Here is a 22730-nt window from a genome sequence, read left to right as displayed (position 1 = left end):
TCCACTATAACGTCGCCACGACGGATATGGGAATCACAAAGTTACGTCGCTGGAACGTTATTTGGGATGTCGCTGCAACGAATATGGTCTGGTCCAGTTACGTCGTCACAACGTAACTGTGTTAGCTGGGAGTACACTCAACCGAGAATCGTTTCTGTCGGACGCGTCCGAATTGAGAACCGATGAACTTGATACTGCGCATGCGTGTAATTTTGTAAGTATTTTGTTAAACATCGGAAAGTGTGATAAAGTAACTATATTTTATTTTGATTTTTTTTTTGATTTTTTTTTTTTGATTAATGTTTCCAATCTGTATATTGTATATAATGTATAGGCCAAATGGGTTTTCAGGGAAGTTGGACAATAATTAAGACTCTAAAGACTCTTATGTTTAATAGGAATAAGGGATGATTTATGAGATATCTGTACTGTATTTATAGTTAATGATGACATTCACAAATTGAGTTTGTAGTAAACAGAACATGAACACGAGTAGAGCAGCTGATGACACTGAACTGCAGCACGTGCCGGTTAGAGCGATTCTCGTTCTCGAGTCAAGAACCGGTTGCATCGGTTTTCGGATCATCAGTACACTCAACCGAGAATCGTTTCTGTCGGACGCGTCCGAATTGAGAACCGATGAACTGATGATACTGCGCATGCGCGATTCAGCGTGAAGCCAACTGACTCACAGCATGTCTCTGAACCGAAGGGATTATTTTGGTGATTGATTCTGATTCTGTACTAGTAATGTTATGAGCGGGTATTTTGAGGGCTTGGATGAAGGGCAATCTGGCGAAACGTAAGTTAATTTAATAACAAATACATCGCAATGGATTATGTTTAGTAAGTGGATCATGGTTTCTGCACTGATGACACCTAATTTATTTACTTTATATCTTCAAGACTTAAATCCTCATATGCACATTATTGCTGTTACTGTATTTAGGTGTTGTTGCAAAATTCAAATGTAAACTTTTCATGATTATGAGGTTTTAACTGACTAAAGTTATGATTACTGACTTTATATATTTGAATGTTTGATAAACGTGACGCCATTACGTCATCGCCAATGACGTCATTACGTCGAGCGTGAAAGAACCGATGAACCGGTTTTTTCAACCGGTTTATTGAATCGAACCGTCCGAAAGAACCGGTTCGCGGAAAAGAATCGAACTTCCCATCACTAGTTGGAGTCGCTTCCTGTCCTGGGTGGTGGCTTTAAACTTTCTTACTCGACTTCATTCCTGTGTGCGGGAATGAGTGAAAGAAGAAAACAAGTTTATAAAGGCGTCACACTGTGCAGCTGAACAAGTATTAAACGGCGTCGTTTATTCGACTGATCTTGATATTCTTCGCGCGGAGGGAGAGTAAAACATCGAAAGTCATGCAGGCCATCAAGTGTGTGGTCGTCGGGGACGGGTGAGTCAATTTACTGTCTCTTCACGGTCTCTGATTCTGTGCTCACATTCTCTCACTCTAAACATGTCAGCGCTGGTCGTGTTTAGACAGCATCTGGCAGTTTCTCGGAGTAACTTTTAAGTGCAGTGTTGTGATCCAATCAATGACTGTACCACAGTATCATCACAGAGGACAGGCTCAACACACCCTTCGTCCATGTGTTGGTTTTCACATATCTTAGTTCTTTGTTTTGAAGTTGTTTAGCCAAGTTGATATTTGCACTTTTAAGGCTGATCTGAAACTCCTAAATATAAGTTTCTCATTGACTTGCCAAGTTTACACACAAACTGCCTTCAACCTGTAAGAAAATGAAATACTATATTGATTATCTGTGGTTGGCACTTGATTCATGTACATTACTGCAAGTTTTTATTTATCTATTTGACATTTTATTTGCTGTTGTTATTAAGCAGTCTACCCAGAAAAAAGGTTCACAGATGTACCCACAGACCTCTTATTCTGTACCTGCTGATTGAAATCAAAACAGCTTTCAGCTGTGAGAGGAAGTGAACCGTACAAAATCATACGTCACATTCTGGAAATCTCAGCCCTACTAGTCTCATGAGAACTTGTTTTACTTATTCATTAGATTTCTATAGAAATCAGCATTGTAATCAAGATACACCCCTACATCAAACAAAGAATGTGAATGAATGATTGTTTCAGCGGATCTAGATAACCTCAAGCTTCAGTGCGTGTTCAGTGAGACCTGGCTGGACTGATCTGTACTTTAAAGGGGGGGTGAAATGCTCGTTTTCACTCAATATCCTGTTAATCTTGAGTACCTATAGAGTAGTACTGCATCCTTCATAACTCCAAAAAGTATTTAGTTTTATTATATTCATAAGAGAAAGATAGTCTTAGTCTGTACCGATTTTTCCCGGAAAAACACGAGCGCCTAGAGGCGTGACGTGTGGGCGGAGCTAAAGAATCACGAGCGCCAGTAGGATTTTGTGTTGAGCGCGTCTGGAAGCTGTGACACAGATCCAGAGGCTGAAATTTAACAAGAGCAGCATCAGCAAAGGCTTCTCTATGTGGTATGTACTGAAACTGTATATATTTGCTTAGCGGTTTTGGAAAATGACTAAGTTCCACTTTGTCGTCTTTTTTTTTTTTTTTTAAGCTGTAACTTACATGTGGAAAGTGCAGTTTGATAACAACATCGCATGTTGTTTACTTGATGTGCTTACACGCTGATAGCTAAGTAAACAACACAGAGATATTTGAAGCAGTTTTACTCGTGCAGTTTGATGACAACATCGCATGTTGTTTACTTGATGTGCTTACACGCCGATAGCTAAGTTATACACGCCGATAGCTAAGTTAATAACACAGAGATATTTTAAGCAGTTTTACTCACCGCCTGCGGTTCCAACACACGATCGTGACCCTTTTTCGTTGGGATTGCATTATCCTTAAGAAATAAACGATGTGCAAATCCAGCGTCAACCTGGGCCTTGTTTGTAAAACAAGCATCTTCGAAATGCAGGGGAACAAACAAAAACACTTGCACAACTCCGTTGATGCTCTGTAAAAATAAACTCCATCCACTGGTCCCTTAATGCTGTTTTTTTTTGGTAATCTGTGCAGGGTTGTCTTGCCCTGGCAACCAAAAACACACTCCTTTTGTGACATTTCGCGACGCTCTCGCTCTGATAAGTGATTGTCTGTGCACAGCCTCTCTCTGCTCTGATATACGGGAGCGCGCGCTCTTCCGGCATACGCGCCCTTAGCACCCATATAAGGAAATTCCGCTCCATCTAACGTCACACAGAGCCATACTCGAAAAAAACTTTCCGAAACTTGTGACAAACCGGAAGTAGTATTTTTGGAACAGAAATACTCCTTCAAATGTACAACTTAATTTTTGAAACTTTGTCCATGTTTAGCATGGGAATCCAACTCTTTAACAGTGTAAAAAACTCAGTATGCATGAAATAGCATTTCACCCCCCCTTTAAAATGGACTCAATCCGTCTGTTGGTCCTCAAGCTTGTATAGCTCTTGCTGTTATGATGTAATATGTTGCGTTTATATGCTGTACTTGATCAGGCTCAAAAATTTATATATATATATATATATATATATATATATATATATAAAAACTCAATATATTTTTTGAGCTGTCAGTCAATTAAACCTAGGGGTGGGCGATATCTCGATATTTAAAATATATCGAGATATTTTTTAAACACGATATGGATTTTGACATATCGTATATATCGATATATTGTTTATATTCTGATTCCGCCACTTTGCTTGTTTGCCTTCCCTGTGCTGTGCTCGCCCCCGCTCGCTCGCCCCCCGCCTCCTTGCTTTTGTCCCCTCTCACCTCGCGTGTAGAGAACTAGTCAAAAAAAAAAAAGACATACTCCCATTACTGCACTTATTTTTTTTTCAAAATGCTGTCTCAACAGCACATTAATATGCAAATTATAGATAACATTGTGTTTAATGGGAAAAACAGTTTATGGAAATTTTACACACGTTACATAAAGTAAAATGGTATATCCGATCATTTTGTTATATCTTTTATAACATAGTTGAGAATCATCCTTATACAGAGTTTGGTATAAAAAAAATTCTTTTTTTCTTTAGAAGAACTAATTCCTGGTGTCCTCTAGAGACGACTAACAAATGAATAAAACATAAAAAAAAAAAATTCTTATGTTCTAAACAATGTAATGACATAAAAATAAAAATAAAAACCTAAATACAGAAAGCTTTTTTCTCCTGGTTCTCAGGAGGATATGAGAGCTTTTCTGACAGACCAGTTTTTCAGCAGTTTTTGCTTCCTGATACGATCTTGTTGTGATGTGTTTCTCTTCTTCATTCCAGAGCTGTGGGTAAAACATGCATGCTGATCAGCTACACAGCCAATGCTTTTCCTGGAGAATACATCCCCACAGTGTGAGTACCTCCACTTCATGTCCAGCACCATCATCTGGAAAAATCCAACATAGTGACATATTTAATCTGAGCTGTGCTTCGGCCGTTCAGAATCATGTATTCCAGAGAGTTCTGCAATTGTTTACAGTCAGCATGATTCCACATCCAGGTTTACCTGGTAATCACTGATTAACATTCAGAAGAATTGCATTGCCTTTCCATTGACAGATTTGATCATTACTCTGCAAACGTGATGGTGGACGGGAAACCAGTGAATCTGGGTCTGTGGGATACAGCAGGACAGGAGGATTATGACAGACTTCGGCCTCTGTCGTACCCTCAAACGGTAAGAAGCTAATGAAGAGTTTCGGTTTGGTGCCAATCTGTGTGTGTGTGTGTGTTTTTTTTTTTAAAGTATTTATGGTATGCATGAATTTAAACAGACACAAAAATACCTTTGTATTTACACTGTCCCTTTCCATGAAAGTGAACATAAATCCAGCTTGTCCTCTTAATAAATTACATTCTCCGTTATCCTTCCATTCTGCTATCGTTTATTTGTAACTCAGCACTTATACTAGTAATGTATACAGCCACAAATGTATGGACTATGAACTAATAGTGACTCTGTAGTCGACAGGGTTTGCAGTATATCCATTAGTCATCCATTAATTTCCTCCTGTCTGTTTTTATAAACATAATCATATTTTCTCATACACATTGTCCATTTTTAATCAACAGCATTTCTTGTCAGTCTGAGACATTGCTGGCGATAAATAGTGGAAATGCACCTGTAAATCTCCATCGGTGCATCATGAGTGCTTTTGTCCCATAGGACGTGTTTCTCATCTGCTTCTCCCATGTGAATCCGGCCTCTTTTGAGAACGTTCGTGCCAAGGTAAGTGCTTTTATTCAAAATAGAAGGTAAAACCAAGCTAGCAAATACTATCAGAGGCTTTACTTCTTGAAATTATTAGTGCATGCAGGACTGACATTGCATTTCTCACCTGTTTTGATGATTTTGCAATGTGTTGTGTGTGTTCAGTGGTATCCAGAAGTGAGGTACCACTGTCCAAACACTCCAATCATCCTGGTAGGAACCAAGCTTGATCTGAGAGACGATAAGGACACGATTGAGAAACTGAAGGAGAAGAAGCTCACTCCCATCACCTCCCCTCAGGGCCTGGCCATGAACAAAGAGATCGGTAGGTGGAGTCCTGCACATTTAAAAACATGTCCATTCATTAATGACTGCATTACTGTGGCATAAAAACTCAGAAGCTTTCTGAATGGAGAGTCCGTGTTTTCTCATACATCATGCTTGTTATGTTGAAAGTGGTTGTACTCGTCTTTGTTTGACAGGATCTGTGAAGTATCTGGAGTGCTCAGCGCTCACACAGCGTGGTCTTAAGACGGTGTTTGACGAGGCCATCCAAGCCGTGCTCTGCCCTGTTCATGTCAATAAGAACAGGAGGAAGTGCCTGCTGCTCTAGAGCTCTGAGGTAAGATTGCTGTGATCCAAAGTGTATTTTTAAAGGAAATGAGAATGTCTTCCATTGTATTTACCAGCACAACTTTATACCTTCACAAAACTTTTATCAACAGACTTCGTAAAACTCTATCCCCTACCCACCCCCTTAGGCAGACACGTACCATTGGATGACCTGCGGCCTTTGACTAATGGGATATTAACTTTTAGATGGTTAGCAATGTCATGAAGTTGGTTCCTTCCATTGAGAACCCGTAAGGTTTGTTTACAGTCTTTGTCTGACAGAAATGAAGATCCTGCCAAATAGCATTTACATTAAGATACTGTGTCCACAACATTTGTTGCTTTTTACCCCCTAAAGGGCTTCAACCATTTGGCAAACCAGAGCTAACTGTTGGCTACTGTGAAGCAAATGCAATGTCTAGTGGTTTAACCCATTTTGTTTAAAGCGATAAAGTTAAGTCCGCTTACCTCACACCTGTTTCTGAAACATGAGGTTCTCATAATGGAAGGATGAGGTGTCTGAACAGATTTATATTCTTGCGTGCACACTATTTGCCATTTGTTTCGGGGAGGTTATATATATATATATGTAATTTAAGGCCACACTTAATAATACACAAAAACATGTCCTAGCCACATGTCACTCCTAAATTGTACTTAAAATAAATATTTTACATTTTAAGTATTTTCTTTATGAATTTTACTGTAATATTTGATTATAATGAGAACTTTGATTGAAAAAATGGGCTTAATTGTAATTGAATGTCATAATATACTGTATCATAATGCATGATCCTAAAAATAGGCTTTATTTTTGTGTAATCAAAGTATAATTTCCATCTTTGTTTTGAGGTGAAACATGGCCAGGAAATGTTTTGTTGGTTTCAGAATGGGCTGAACTAGTTTTAGCCCCCAAATATCAGCATTCAATAATGGCTTCTTAAAATTTCCAAAGAATCACATGGGACAATTAGTGTCAATCTTAATTTAGCGGTATATGAACGATGCTTTTTGGCATTTATAGTAAAAACAGCCATATCTATATTTTTGGTTAAGAGACTTTTAGAAACTTTCTTCTTTTTGACACTTTTTATATTTGCTCATGTTACAAAAAGAAAGACTACTGTCAAAGGGTACACTACAGGAATTGGTTCATGTGAAGTTAGTTTTCTCTTGATGCGGTTTATTCCACTTACATTTGACTTCTTTCTGTACTAATAACATGTAACTGTCAAATGTGTTAATATTCTGAAACCGATTGCTTGTCTTGTTGATTGAACAGCACATCATGTATAAGGTATTCTGACTTTTAACACTTTTACATAGACACTTGAACTATCCTGAGGCACAGATACAGAATGTGCATCATTTTTTATCACTCTATCGAGCGATTTCTATCTGCAGAATTATAACTAGATTTTAACCCTGTTTTTAGGGGTATTGATTATGTCACTTGTTTTACAGAACCATAAATTCAGATAAAACCCTACAAAGTTGTGTGTTGTTTCAATTGGAAACCTTGTGTAGTTCAGATTTTGGCCTTCAGCAGTTGGTGCAGGACTTTTGAAGGGCTGTGGTAATATGAACTCCGTTCTAGACACAATTGTCTTAAGCTGTAAATAAGAACACATCTCAAAACCTTAACTAGTGGCGATCCTGAGTGGTGCCAACAAAGATCGTGAGAAAACATCCATTTGACACTGAGACGTTTGGCAAAATTTTATTATATATTCTGTGCACAGTTGATTCTGCTGTTTGTAACCAAAATAATATGGCAATGAATACATTACAAAGTTCACTTCAAGTCAAGAGAGTTGAGCTCTTAGTTTCCGTCCACGTATTGTTATAATGTCCTTGATGTTGTCTGCATGCTACAAATGGACAAAAACATCACATTTTAGACATCAGACCTTGTCCTTGCTATTACAACTCAACTGTATTCAGTTATTCAGCAGTCTTACCACTCTACTAACTCCACTCCCATTATATCATGAACGTGATACTTCATCTGGAATTGGACCTGTGAAGTTGTGCGGCGTCCCTCCAATTCAGTCCTGAGGATTTCACTGTATCTGGATTTCTTAACCATGCCGAGAACAGCTTTGCGTCCTGTTAGGAAAAAAGATATTCAACAGCAGGAAGTGGAAATGCACTGCATGTGTGTCTCTTGTTAAACCCCTACCCTTAATGAAGTATCTAATGAATTTGCCAGAGTTGGGGATTGAAAGCCACCAGCTGCCCGCATCCTTCGCAGTGAGGACGCCTGATTTCACCAGCTGCCTGCAAGGCCAAAATAAGTACAAGAGACAACCAAGAACATAGGAATATTTGTGTCCTCGTCCTTACGCTATCTCTCGGTCTGTGAAGAGGAACTCGTTAAGATTTTTTCCTTGTTGAAACTCAAATCGGAGCAGCCAGGTATTCGTTTGGCCAGAAATCTCTCTACAGTTCCCAATGTTTCCCTGCCAGCTTCCCCCTGCAGGACTTTTGTTCTGTAATCTTCAGCAAACTCCAAAGTGAAGGCCTCAGAGTCAAACCCCAGCTGGAACATCAACAGCTCGCCTGCTCATTCTCATTCTGATGAGGAAAAGAGAAGACCAGAGCTTCTGAATGCGTTAAGGTTATTATAAAGTAATCTACACACAAACATACATACAGGCAATGCAATCTGATCTTACCACCTGCTTGTTCACTAAGGTTTTGTCATTGTGTAAACTGTACAGCTGATGTTTTGAGACCAATGGTGGAAGACTGTCATTGAAGAGCTTTCGTGAAAACAGTGTCATGAGATACTGCAAGCTTGACCTGACATCAGCTGCTCCATCTGCTGAATAAACACCGTATAGCATGCTTATAGAAACAGATTTAAGCAGTTACATGCTGTATAATGTTGTATTTTAAGCCTATAGTAACATGAGTATAGCAAGATATTTACATGCTTATATCCACTAAAATGATCATTATTGACATACACACTCATATGGCTGAAGACCTGAAGTTAAATTCAGATTTCAGAAACAATATTGGCGGAGTGATACAGTGTAACGTTAGTTGGTTTTGCGATGTGGCATTTACCTCCAGGCTGTGTAAGGGCTATTTGACCAAGAAGGAGAGTGATGGGGTGATGATGACCTGGCCTCCACAGTCATCGGACCTGAACCCAATCGAGATGGTTTGGGGTGAGCTCGACCGCAGACAGAAGGCAAAAGGGCCAACAAGTCAAGACTGTTGGAAGACCATTCCAGGTGACTACCTCTTGAAGCTCATCAAGAGAATGCCAAGAGTGTGCTAAGTAGTAATCAAAGCAAAAGGTGGCTACTTTGAAGAACCTAGAATATAACATATTGTCAGTTGTTTCACACTTTTTTTTTGTTATGTATATAATTCCATATATAATTCCACATGTGTTAATTCATAGTTTTGATGCCTTCAGTGTGAATCTACAATTTTCATAGTCATGAAAATAAAGAAAACTCTTTGAATGAGAAGGTGTGTCCAAACTTTTGGTCTGTACTGTGTGTGTGTGTGTGTGTGTGTGTGTGTGTGTGTGTATATATATTACATTTATTAATTTAGCAGGCGCTTTTATCCAAAGCGACTTACAAATGAGGACAGTGGAAGCAATCAAAAACAACAAAAAGAGCAATGATACATAAGTGCTATAACAAGTCTCAGTTAGCTTAACACAGTACACGAAGCATGGGCTTTTAAATAATATAATAAATAAAAAGAAAACGGATAGAATAATAGAATACAAAAAGATTAGAAAGGTAGATTTTTTAATAGAATAGAATTAGAATAGTGAGTGCTAAAGTTAGAGATGGATAAAATAAAGATGGAAGATATATATATATATATATATATATATATATATATATATATATATATATATAGATAGATAGATAGATAGATAGATAGATATATTATGTTTCAAAAATGTGATTTATATTAAATCTCTACATTATAAATATTAAACGTGCTCTAGGCGGATCTTAGTCTCACTGGTCTCGGGAAATCATTATTTTAATGCACCATGAGGCACAGCATATATTAATTGTTGTATGAAAGGAAAAATATCAGAAGACATTTGTACCTCATCTACACTGTGAGCTAGATAAACCCCCGATCTCTCCAGTCATCGATGCAGCTTTTGCTCGTTCTTACTGGCAGCGTTCGCGAGACTCCAGAACTCTGCGCGTGGACAGTCTGTGAGCTCGCGCTTCACTGCGATCTGGGCCCAGACAGCAGCGTTGACTATAATATGAACCTTCTAGTTTTGTCAGTGTAGATGGGGTGTAATGGTTCAGTCTGAGGTGCGAACGCCTTGGGGATTGAGCATCTCTTCTGTCACACGTAAGCGTGACTCCGTGCTGTCTTCACAGGATCCTCCCCGGTCAGGAGGCGCGTCGTTTTTGAAACGCAGGCAGTTGAGTAAACAAATCAATAGAAGCCGTGATCAACAAGCGGATTCCCGCGGTAATGTGAAGATGGCGAGACTGCTTGATAACTTGCTGCTTTTGTCATTCGGGCTGACGCTGAAGATCAGAGTTATGGGATACTGGTCTCTCGTCTATGGATATTGCGCGCTATGCACGGGCGTAGCGCTGCTCAGACTTGGTTGGAATATCATCCTACGACCGTCAACAACCTTTCAGTGGACGGTTCGTGAGACACCCCCAGCAGCGTGCCTGAATGACACGTCCTTAGGAACTCACTGTTATGTTAGAATCAAGGTAAGAGAGCGGTATAAGTTAAATGGATGGTTGACAGTAGCCTAAATGAAAGCGTGTACTTAAATAGCCTAAATTTCCTCTTCGTGTTTTTATTTTTTATTTTTTTATTTGTCTTTGAAATATTCACTTTGTTGACGTACAGTAAGAGTACAGAACTATAAGCATGCATTCGGGTAGCTCACATAATTTCATTTTGGAAAAGAAATGACAAATATTAGTGTATTGAGATTACATTTCAGGTTTGGTATCTTACCATACCTGGGCACATTTTGAGATATTGTTGAGAAAATGCATTAAATCACTAAGATGTTTGACTAAAAGCAGAAGATCAAGCAAAAGTCTCTATTTATTCCCCTTCATGGTGTCTAGAAATATTAAATGGATAGTTGGTTCACATTAATGAAATGTATCTCATTCTTGTGTTCTTCCAAAACTGTATGACTGACTTTCTTCCTTAAAATGTAAAACATTTACATTTACATTTATGCTTCTGGCTGATGTTTTTATCCAAAAGTGATTTACATTGCATTCCAGGTACACATTTTACATTTCACCAGTTCTTGCTTCCCCTGGGAATTGAACCCATGACCTTGGTAGTGCCATGCTCTACTGTTTAAACTCCGGGAAAGCTCTAAAGAAAATGCCAGTTTTTCATGGAAGTCAACTGTAACTAAAACACAATTCTTTAAAATACCTTCTTTTGTGTTCTGCCCAAAAAAGAATGCCATACAGGTTTGAAACAACACAAGGTTATGATATTAAAATTGTCATGCTTGGGTGAGCTATGTTTTATCTTAAGGGAACTTTTCCTTTAAAGAGGTCTCATTTGTGATTTTTCTTTCCCATGTGTTTGCTCCCGGAAGAATACAGTTTCCATCACTGATCATCAATTGAGCAATGTTCTGCAGCAGTGAGCAGAGTGATCAGTTTCCAGCAAAATCATAGTCATTGCTTAGACTTCGCTGTCCACTCAAGTGGTGCTGAAATCAGTTCCTCAGGCAGTCTCAGGATAACTGTTATGTGTATGTACCTACAGAGTTTTGAACATAACGTTCAAACATTAGGTACTCTGCTTTTTCTTAAAACGTAGCATCCTTTGAAGTCTTAGACTTGAAAACAATCACTTTAAGTTTTGCTCCTAAGTATGTAACTCTTTCGTAAAATGTTGTCATTTAAGAGGGTATGAATTTTTCCATAAATGTCAATTGAAGGTATTGCTTTAATATTAGCTGAAGCCTGTGGACACGACACCCTCTTTCTGATGAATTGTATAACTCTGTCAAGCAGAGAGTAATGTGAGAATGGATTTTACACCAGGATGGACAGGCCCTTGTGATTGAACAGACCAGACTGCTTTTTATCATATCCTCCGTTTATGGTGAAGAATAACTGCCTCTGGTCTCTCTGTATGGCTTTTAGGAGTCTGGACTCAGATTTCACTACGTTGCTGCCGGGGAACGAGGAAAGCCACTTATGCTGTTTCTGCATGGATTCCCTGAGTTTTGGTGAGACTCAAACACTCTCTCCCTCACACACACACACACACACACACACACACGCTCACAAGGGAAACTCTTCTCTACTGGGATGCTGCCAGGCACAGATTGGAAATATGTTGTTGTTGAATCAGTCCACATTATACACATGGAGTCATAGATAATATCTGACACTCAAACCTTTTTCAAAATGATTATGAAATGTAAATCGGGTGGTATTATGCATAGTACTTTTCTGAAATGTAATATGGAGTGTCGTGACTTGGGACCATGAAGCTGTCTTTTCAGTGACTAGAGAACTGCGATCAAGACAGGACTGTGCCTAATTATTGTGGCATGGCTCCTTACTGCTTCACTGGCCAATCTACTGCTCCAGAATCAGTGAGGAGCTCTTGGGCGAGTAGAGGAGACCTGGAGGACGTCTTCTGCTCCACTTTAGTTCAGTGCATTCAAAAAGTGCAAGTCAAAGATTTCCCTCACTGCTGAGCAATAGAGAAATGTGGAGGTTAGAATAAGGTTTGTGTGTGTGCTAATTTAACACACATCTATATTCTAACATATTGAGTTTGGGTCCTGAGAGCCTCTGCTGCACTGACTCATCAGAACCATATATGCTTCTTCCTTCTGCTTTTCCTCAACGTTATTCCTCTCCATCTTTCTTCTCATTCTTTAAAGACACATCATCACGAGTTAGGGAGAGCTACTACTGTGGCAGGGTTTGGTAATAAAATTCAACAGAAGATTACATGCCAAACTAGTTTCAGGGTCCTTTCAATCCATAAAATGGACTTTGCCTTTTAATTTAAAGCGCTAACCAGTATTTCAGACTTTTGCCAAAATATTTTTCAGTTCAAATAATTCTGATTTGTATGATTACTGTAGATAAAAAAAATAAAATAAAAAAAATCATCCGTTCTCACATCTAAATTTGGTCAGTCCAATGAATTCTCACCTTCCACAAGGTCTTTTGCGCTTAACTTGTGGGACCCCCTAAAATATAAAGCTAGCTATAATTATATTATTTTTTATGGGAATATATATATATATATATATATATATATATATATATATATATAGGATAAATAGGTAGTTCAAAAGAACAGCATTTATTTGAATTAGAGTTGTTTTGTAAAGTTATAAATGTCTTTCCTATCAATTTTGCTCCATTTAGTGCATCCTTGCTCAATTAAAAATTATTATTGACCCCAAAATGTTTGAATGGTAGTATATAAAACTGAAAAGAAATATGAAACTATGACTGTTAATTCAATAAAATAATTGTGATTAATTAATTCATTCATTCATTCTATTTACTTTTCCATGGAGTCAGCTCTATACTATCTTAAGAATAAAAGGAAATAACAATGTAGAACAGAGAGAGTTGATCTAAATTTGTTTTCTAAAAATGTACTGTGTAACCTGTAGAGTTTTATACTAAATATTTCTCAAAGATCTCCCCCTTGTTTTGCCAGGTTCTCCTGGCGTCACCAGCTGAGGGAATTTAAGAGCGAGTTCCGTGTTGTTGCGGTGGATATGCGAGGCTACGGAGAATCTGACCTGCCGTCCTCCACTGAGAGCTACCGACTGGACTACCTTGTCACTGACATCAAGGACATTGTGGAGTATCTGGGTAAGAACAGACTGCCTCCATTATCTCAGGCCTATTTAGAGGTTTTGATAAGGCTATCGTAGTGGTGAATGCTAATGGAGCTCTCTTCCCAATAGTCTGTAATGTGAAGGTGACCCATTCACAGAAGCCCTTGGCATTTTAGATTTGCATTGTTAGTTTCGGCTGCTTAAAATGAAGTCTAATCGACTGCTTCTAGATTTCAAATCACTAGTTGAGCTACGTTACAGTACGTGTAGATGAACACTATATATCATGTCATAGTTGAACTCATCTGTCTGCTTGCACAGTGTGGCATGTGTGTAAGCGGCTGGCGGTGGATTATGACAGGCCGTCAACGACATGTTATAAGGATTCATGATGATCTTTTCCTTGACATTGGAATCACTCTATTGCAATTCTTCCGGAGTCAGTCTTTGATATGACACTAAATGAACTCCAGCATGATATTATTGATGAAGAAAAAGACTTACACATGAGCCACAGTGTAGTTATTGTACAGTAAAACACAAGGCTCAACGTAATATCATCGTTTTCCATTTTATAGGGTTGAATTTAATGAATATTTGGACATTATTAAATTATTAATAGGATTGGAAAATGATGCAAGCCAAACTGAATCCCATATTGTCCAAATGAGCACCACAGCACAATGTGTCTTACCAAGGCCACAGTTCCATTTTAAAACTGAATGTTGAATGTAAATTAAAATTACTGAAAATACTGGAGCTCTGCCCAAAAAAAAAAAGAAAAAAAGAAAGAAAGAAATTTATGTTTTATTAATTTGTTCCTGTGTTTTAGGTAAATATTGACAATGTGTAGGGCTTTCAGATTAAAGGTAAAAATGTTAATTCAAGTTGGAACTGTGACAGTGGTTAGAGACAATGTGCTATGGTGCTCATTTGGAAAATATGAGTTTTAGTGATGCGCGGGTCGTCTCATAACCAGCGGCTTTGGCCGGGTCATTAAAAACAAAATAAAAAATCCATGTAAGTTTTGTGCAATTCCCTAGTATAGCCTATATCAGCGGTTCTCAATTCCAGTCCTCGCGGCCCACTGCTCTGCACATTTTGTACGTTTCTCTTATTGCTTCAGACATTTATTCTTTTCAAACATAAATGCTCTGCGAAGTGGACATAACAGGAAATCCCGCCTTGATTCCAGTTCGAAGTGCACCTATATGTTCCATTCAAAGTGCATTGAAGTGTGGGAGACGTGAATTTAAATTGTATTGATTTACAGAAGTATATGATGTCACACTTGAATGAATAAATGTTCCGTAGTGAAGTAAACTTCAACAAATTTCCCCTGCTCAGGGAGTAGGGAGCAGTAAACACTGGGTAGTACTGTGAGCTCATCTCATAACCCACGGACCCCAGACTAGGGCGGGGCAAATAATTTCATAAAAACTTGACCCACGAGTTGGAAAAAAAACTCGACCCGTGCATCACTAATAAGTTTGAGTTTGGCTTGTGTCATTTTTTAAACCTAACCCCTGTTTCTGCTATACTTTCCTGTCTTGTCTCTCACTTTCCCTGTTGATTATAAGGTATAAGTTCACAACGGCACAACACACACAAACATGTCAGCTTCCTCCTTCTGATCCTCTCCACAGGATACAACAGATGTTTTCTCGTGGGGCATGACTGGGGTGGCATCATCGCATGGCTCTGTGCAATTCACTACCCTGAAATGGTGACAAAACTCATAGTGCTGAACAGCCCTCACCCCTGTGTGTTCACTGGTAAGTGCCCTATACATCTGACAAACAGACTTCCTGTTCTATCATGCCTGCCCCAGAGGCTCTGTTTTGGTTTTAGGGCTCATCAGTATGATCTGCATCATTCACAATGAAATATTGTGATTAGGCCCAGGGAATCATGGGACTTTGCCCTACATCTGTCTCGCACACTTCAGCCTGGAGGAGGAGGTATTTACACACAGGGTCTTATAATGACACTCTGTACCTGCTGACAGTGACACATACACGACTACACCTTTTGCTTTTCTTGCTCTTTTGAAATGCATCTCTGCTTAATGGGGTGTCTTCAGTTTTAACCCTCTGTTGCATGTTATGACGCATTATTTGATTCCGTTTACTTACATAACATGGATCTCATTACTGAAATCAAAAAGGTATGTTCCCCAGAGACAACACTGTGAAAACCAATTAATCAGAGACTGATAATAAAACTAACTGCAACATGATAGAATGGAATAAACTGTCTCCTAGCTGTTCATTTTTTTTTTCTCTCTTCTCTGTCCAGATTATGCCCTTCATCACCCCAGTCAGATGCTCAAGTCACGTTACTACTTTTTTTTCCAGTTGCCATATTTCCCTGAGCTAATGCTCTCCATCAATGATTTTAAGGTGAGTTTAACATTTAATATTTTTATTTTGTATACAATACATTGGTCAAAAGTGACAGTAAAGGCTTTTACATTGTTACAAAAAAGATGTTATAAATACATTCTGTTCTTATTTGTCAAACAGTCCTAAAAAAAAATGTGAATATGAAATATTAAGCAGTACATGTGAATTCTTAATGCTAAAAAAATATTTCTTGAGTGCCAAATCAGCGTATTAGAATGATTTGAAATTGCATTTTAAAATATATTAAAAAAGAAAAGAGTCCGGTAACACTTTAGAATAAAGCTCCATTAGTTAATAAACATGAACAAACAATGAACAATACATTTATTACTGTTTTTATTCATCTTTGTTAATGTTAGTTAATGAAAATAAAGTTATTCAGTGTTATTTCATGCTTATTCACAGTTGTTAACAAGCACAACTTTTGATTTTGAATAATGTATTAGTAAATGTTGAAATTAACATTAATATTAATAAATGCTGTAGAAGGATTGTTCTTTCTTAGTTCATGTTAAGTAAAGAAGTTAGCCAACATTTACCAATGGAACCTTATTCCAAAGTGTTACCAAGAGTTCTTTTAAATTGTAATAATATTTTACAATATTACTGTTTTTGCAGTATTTTCGATCAAATAATTGCAGCTTGGTGGACATAAGAGAAATCTCACTGTCAGTGTCTGTAATGAATTAATGACATAAATGTACATTTGTATAAAGTGTGAAATACTAAATGACTAGAGTGTGGATTGATAACATCGTCCTCTCTTGTTTTAATTAGCCATCATTTTTCATAACTGACCAGCGTTTGGGTCCAGCATGCAAATGTGTTTGTGTGAGAAATGTGAATACAGAGTGAATCAGTAGGCCAAGCGTATCCGTCTGTCTTCAGCACACATAGCTGAGTCATTATGAATCAACTCTGGATAGACACTAGCTTTAGTGTTTGATTATTTTATGCATATTATGCGTTGTAATTTTACCCAGCCTATAGTAAGTGCTGTTGTCGAAATACAGCATATTTAAATTATTCAGTGTGAAGTAGTCTAGTATCATATAAATCAAGAACATTATGATCTATGAAATTCATTCATTCATTCATTCATTATGATTATGAAAATTTTATTATTTTGCATAGCATCTATGAAACTGATGTTTTTCTTTTTAGTTCTATTTTGATGGAACCAGATGGAATAGTGGAACCCACTTTATATTAGGTGTCTTTAACTGCTATGTATTAATATTTCAATTAATCGATTGATTGATGCAATGCACTTATTGTGTACAGTAAATGTTTCACATATTTAAAATACCTGCATATAATTACATCTGTCATATTCAGTTAAATCTTGATTACATTGTATATTGTACATACCAATTAATACATTTATTTATTTAGACATAATTAAACAGTGGTTAAAGACACCTTATATATATTAGGACCGATTTCTTCAAACTGGTTCTCATTGTGTGCTAATGTGGATTTACAGGCACTGAAGAGTCTGTTCACCAGCCGCAGCACAGGCATCAGTTGTAAGGGCCGCTGGTTCACCACAGAAGACCTCGAAGCATACCTGCATGCTCTCTCACAGCCAGGGGCCCTCACTGGGGCCCTCAACTACTTCAGAAATATCTTCAGGTGCGTCTTATTTCAAATCCTTCCACTTTGCATATTTCTGATACTGCTTAGCCACTTTTACATAAATATCGCCCTCTAGTGTCTCAAATGGATATTTATGTTTATTTTATATTAAATATTACTAGAGTTGGGGTACTCGAACTTGGACTCGGACTCGAGTCCGGACTCGAGTCCAATTTTGAATGAACTCGGACTTGTCACGCACTCGGGTGAATTTGTACTCGGACTTGACACGGACTTGAACATTTTGGACTCGGAAAATATTCCGAGTACAGTCGAGTCCACGTCATGTGTAACAATAAAACCAGCATAAAATTGAAATTATAAATTAATGAATGTCTCCCCTTCTGTCATTTTACTGCACAACACCGGCAGGCAGAAGTCTCATGCTTGCAGACGAAACACACGCACCACTCACTGGATATCAATGTGGATTAGTGATGGGAAGTTCGATTCTTTTCCGCGAACCGGTTCTTTCGGACGGTTTGATTCAATAAACCGCTTGAAAAAAAAAACAGTTCACCGGATACATAATCCATTGCGATGTATTTGTTATTAAATGAACTTACGTTTCGTCAGATTGCCCTTCATTCAAGCCCTCGGTTTACCCGCACTCATTACATTAGCACAAAATCAGTTCAGAATCAATCACCAAAAGAATCAGTTCGGTTCAGACGCGCTGTGAGTCATTCGGCTTCATGCTGAATCACGAATGCGCAGTATTATCAGCTCCTCGGTTCTCGAATCGGACGCGTCCGGAAGAAACGGTTTTCGGTTCAGTTTACTGATGATCTGAAAACTGATACAACCGGTTCTTGACTCGAGAACGAGAATCGCTCAAAACCCGGGTAGGAAAATCTGACAGGGTAGGATAAAATGTCAGGACACCGGCACGTGCTGCAGTTCAGTATCATCAGCTGCTCTACTCGTGTTCATGTTCTGTTTACTACAAACTCAGTTTGTGAATCTGTCATCATTAACTATAAATACAGTACAGATATTTCATAAATCATCCCTTATTCATATTAAACATGGAGTCTTTAGAAGTCTTAATTATTGTCCAACTTCCCTGAAAACCCCTTTGGCCCATACATAATCTACAATATACAGATTAGAAACATGTAGCCCCTATCTTAAAAAAAAAACGTATATATAAAAATATATACATATTTTTTTTAATAGTTTTATCACACTTTCCGATGTTTAACAAAATACTTGAAAAATTACACGCATTCGCAGTATCATCAGTTCATCGGTTCTCAAATCGGACGCCTCCGAAAGAAACGGTTTTCGGTTCAGTGTACTGGTGATCCGAAAACCGATGCAACCGAGTACCAAAGACAGCAGCAGCAACCAACAAATGCTGCACAGCTCAGCAAGACCAGAACTGACCAAACAAGCAATGCAACTTTATGATGCAAGTTCTCCAAGACAACAAGAAATTCATAATGTCATCATTAAGGCTCTCCTCATTGGCTGCACTTTACCTCTTTCAAATGTGGGGGAGAGGCATTAAATAACTGAAATGTCATCTTTAACTGGAGGACAATATAGTGTGATACAATAATAAAATAGGTTCATTTGTATTTTCATGCACTTGTAATACAATAAAACCTTTGAAAACTTTTTTGATAGGAAACTAGTTCTGTTGACATAAAATAAAAATGTTCAATGGCAATGACTAGATGTAACAGTGGTATTTTTTTATTACATTTTATATTGCCATTGGTTTAATGGATTGAAAGGTTAAAATATTAATAGAATGTAAAAATGTACAATACCAATTTATAATCTTTTTTAATTTAATTACTTTCTGGACTCGGACGGACTCGACTCGGACTCGGCCTTTAAGAACTCGGACTTGAGTCCAACTCGGCCCCTTTTGGACTCGGACTCGGACTTGGACTCGATGTTTGTGGACTTGGTCTTGACTCGTACTCGACAAAGGTGGACTCGGACCCAACTCTAAATATTACACAATATTTTGAGTTTTGAGAAGGAGCTGATGGTTTTAAATTCAGCTATCGCAGCAGTAATGCTTACAACAGATTTGCTTTATTGTTTCAAAATTTTCGAAATGTTACTGACATAACATCAAAGAAATGTATAAGATCATAATGCAGAATGAGAGCCTAATTTCATAAGTGCATGTGTTCCTGTCAAGAACTGATTTCATGCTTTCTGAGCTGTGCATGAACAGTCGTTTACTCGCTGCCTGTACTGTAATGGTATTACACGATATACATCTAATCAACTTCTGGGTGTTTTTGAGAGTACTAACAATTGTGGACAGCCTGGTGTAAAACCTTTATTTAATTTTTCTTGCGGAGTGCATGTGTAAGGAGCATGTGAGACTGTGTGCATGACTGAGCCCTCCATCTGCTCCTGGAGCACACTTTGATTATGTCTCAGGACAGAGCTGCACTTACTGTGTGTGTGTGCGTGCGTGTGCGAGTGGGTGTGTAGGTGTGTGTGTGTAGGAGGGAGTGCTGACATAACATTTTCTACAGAAACTAGGAACACATAAGAATATCCATATCAGAACTGAGGAGAGGAACCTTTCCGAACCTTTCAACACATCCTAACCTCTGTTTAACAAATTAGTATATCCATTTTGGGGTTTGTAGGGCTGTCAGATAAACACATTATAGGGAGCGTTAGAGGTAGAAAAAAAGATTAAACAGAAACAGCCTACAAAAAAATGATCTGAACTGAAAATATTTGAAAGAAATACTGTGCATCATCTAAAAGTGGGTATAGGAAAAAAGGTACACCAAATGTAAAGTCAGTATTTTCCAGATAATATGTTGCTTTGGCTTGAGTGAAGTAATAATGTAAAAGCTAATTATTTAATTGTGCATTATATTTTTTCCACAGTATGAATGGGGTTTGTATATATAGCTTCCTTTATATTTTAGGAAGGGTGTCTCTTGCTAGGGGATCATTATATTTGTTTGTCATTGGCTTCAAAAATGTTGCAAACCCCAGCTGTAGACTGTTCTTGAAGTTTTTAAATTGCAAAAGCCATATTTTCCAGAAGGTACAAACCAATAATGGATTAAGTAATTGCCAGACATTTTTACTCTTTGTCATTTTTGGGGACCGTTAATAAAATCTTTAATCTTCTTCTTTTAATAGTGAAGGATGAATTTTCCGTATTTCAATGGATTTCTGTGTTTTCCAACCGATATGAATCATGCACAACATCGGCTCCAAAAATAACGCTCGACATACAATATTTGTATGATTTGTTATCTGCAGTGTCCTCCCGTTGAGTCAGAGCGAGGTGAAGTCTCCTGTATTGCTGCTGTGGGGAGAGAGAGACGCCTTCCTGGAGCAGGACATGGCCGAGGCATGCCGTCTGTACATCAGAAACCATTTCCGCCTCAACATCATCTCTGGAGCCAGTCACTGGCTACAGCAAGACCAGCCCGAAATCGTCAACACACTCATATGGACTTTCATTAAGGAAGGAGAAGGCCATAAAAACTACAGGAATTTATAATGGGGTCCTTCTCCCTCTGAGCTTTGCCTGAAGAGGTGTCCAGGGAAATGCCTGTAAAAACAAACCAATCTAATGATTAATGCAATCATTGTTTCAAATTTGATCATCTAAGATAAAGAAACATATCAAACTTCGGTGAAGCGGACAAAGAACAAAAGCACATTGTAATTGGAGGAGTTGTTTAGAGAGTAGTATGTTTAATCTATTTTTATCAAGTTTGCACATGAGATTGGCCTTAAGGTTTCTTGGTGACAGTGTTTAAAAGTGTGTTACAAAATATCTGTGGGTAAGCTGTATTGTGCGGTGCCTTTTGACATACCATTCTGCAGGATAAAATATGTGCCATGTGTTTTTGAGACCGAGCTGTGGGCTTGTCAGCCGTTTGTATCAGTGGATTTTCTACTCTCTGCACTCTCTGTATCACTGTCTTATGGAGTCCTAGACACACACACATCTCTATTAGGTAATGTTGTCTTATTGGAAGATATTCTTTTTTTGTATCTTTGACAATACTTGACTTAAGCAATTGAGAATGTCAATATTTTGATCTTCCTGTATAATAAAACAAAGTGATGTTTCGATATTGTACACTTTTTTGGATCTCTTCCTAAACACTGCATCTATGACATTGAAACCAGCTCTGTGCCATTTTGATTTTCTAAGCAAATAAAAAATAGAGAAAACTGACTTGAACTCATAATTTGCTCTGTCCCTTACTCTCTAATTGATGCTCACTCTGTTCATATACCAGAAGGATCTGCAAAGTTAGTATAAAGTAAAAAAAATTTTTTTAAATAACAATAATTATTGATAATGTGTTTAATAAGGTGCTTGCGAATTATATGATATGTTGAAAACATTTTAAGTCCCAAAAAACATGAAATTTTATCATTGCCATTAAGATTTATTAACATCATATTTAAACATAAAGTGTTCAATTCATGTAAATGTTTGAAAAAAACTTTTAAAACTCATTCCGTAATTTATTTACTGGTTAAACAATAAAATAAAAATTATTTTTGTTAAAATTAGTCAACTATATAAGTCACCTTTATTTATTTATATAGTGCTTTAAACAAAATACATTGCGTCAAAGCACTCAACAACATTCATTTGGAAAACAGTGTCTCAATAATGCAAAATGATAGTTAAAGGCAGTTCATCATTGAATTCAGTTATGTCATCTCTGTTCAGTTGAAATAGTGTCTGTTTTTATTTGCAATCAAGTCAATGATATCGCTGTAGATGAAGTGACCCCAACTAAGCAAGCCAGAGGCGACAGCGGCAAGGAACCGAAACTCCATCGGTGACAGAATGGAGAAAAAAAACCTTGGGAGAAACCAGGCTCAGTTGGGGGGTCAGTTCTCCTCTGACCAGACAGAAACCAGTAGTTCAATTCCAGGCTGCAGCAAAGTCAGATTGTGCAGAAGAATCATCTGTTTCCTGTGGTCTTGTCCTGGTGCTCCTCTGAGACACGGTCTTTACAGGGGATCTGTATCTGGGGCTCTAGTTGTCCTGG

The 22730-nt window shown here is 37.9% G+C and overlaps 2 protein-coding genes and 1 pseudogene across 4 annotated transcripts; 2 read left to right on the top strand and 1 right to left on the bottom strand.

Annotated features, from left to right (window-relative positions):
* Positions 1-1176: 1176 nt before the first annotated feature.
* LOC128015526 (ras-related C3 botulinum toxin substrate 1-like) lies at positions 1177-13598 on the top strand. 3 transcript variants are annotated; one of them, XR_008183937.1, is made up of 8 exons: positions 1177-1422; positions 4299-4370; positions 4578-4695; positions 5185-5247; positions 5395-5554; positions 5712-5851; positions 11994-12079; positions 13543-13598. XR_008183937.1 is itself a non-coding variant. In XM_052599407.1 (7 exons), the coding sequence occupies exons 1-6, from the start codon at positions 1388-1390 to the stop codon at positions 5840-5842; spliced, it is 579 nt and encodes a 192-aa protein (XP_052455367.1). In that variant the 5' UTR covers positions 1177-1387; the 3' UTR covers positions 5843-5851; positions 5991-7334. The 3 variants fall into 3 exon arrangements, 2 of the variants coding, with proteins under 2 accessions (XP_052455367.1, XP_052455366.1); XM_052599407.1 differs by lacking the exons at positions 11994-12079; positions 13543-13598 and adding an exon at positions 5991-7334; XM_052599406.1 differs by lacking the exons at positions 11994-12079; positions 13543-13598 and adding an exon at positions 5955-7334.
* Positions 7547-10071, bottom strand: LOC128015527 (serine/threonine-protein kinase 19-like; annotated as a pseudogene).
* On the top strand, positions 10140-21898 carry LOC128015523 (epoxide hydrolase 4-like). The gene is made up of 7 exons (XM_052599404.1): positions 10140-10574; positions 11994-12079; positions 13543-13700; positions 15313-15441; positions 15965-16068; positions 17558-17706; positions 20968-21898. The coding sequence occupies exons 1-7, from the start codon at positions 10140-10142 to the stop codon at positions 21209-21211; spliced, it is 1305 nt and encodes a 434-aa protein (XP_052455364.1). The 3' UTR covers positions 21212-21898.
* Positions 21899-22730: the final 832 nt, after the last annotated feature.

The sequence above is a fragment of the Carassius gibelio genome, chromosome A6, assembly GCF_023724105.1.
Source record: "Carassius gibelio isolate Cgi1373 ecotype wild population from Czech Republic chromosome A6, carGib1.2-hapl.c, whole genome shotgun sequence".
Lineage (NCBI taxonomy): Eukaryota > Metazoa > Chordata > Actinopteri > Cypriniformes > Cyprinidae > Carassius > Carassius gibelio.
This window is presented reverse-complemented; position numbering and strand designations above follow the sequence as displayed.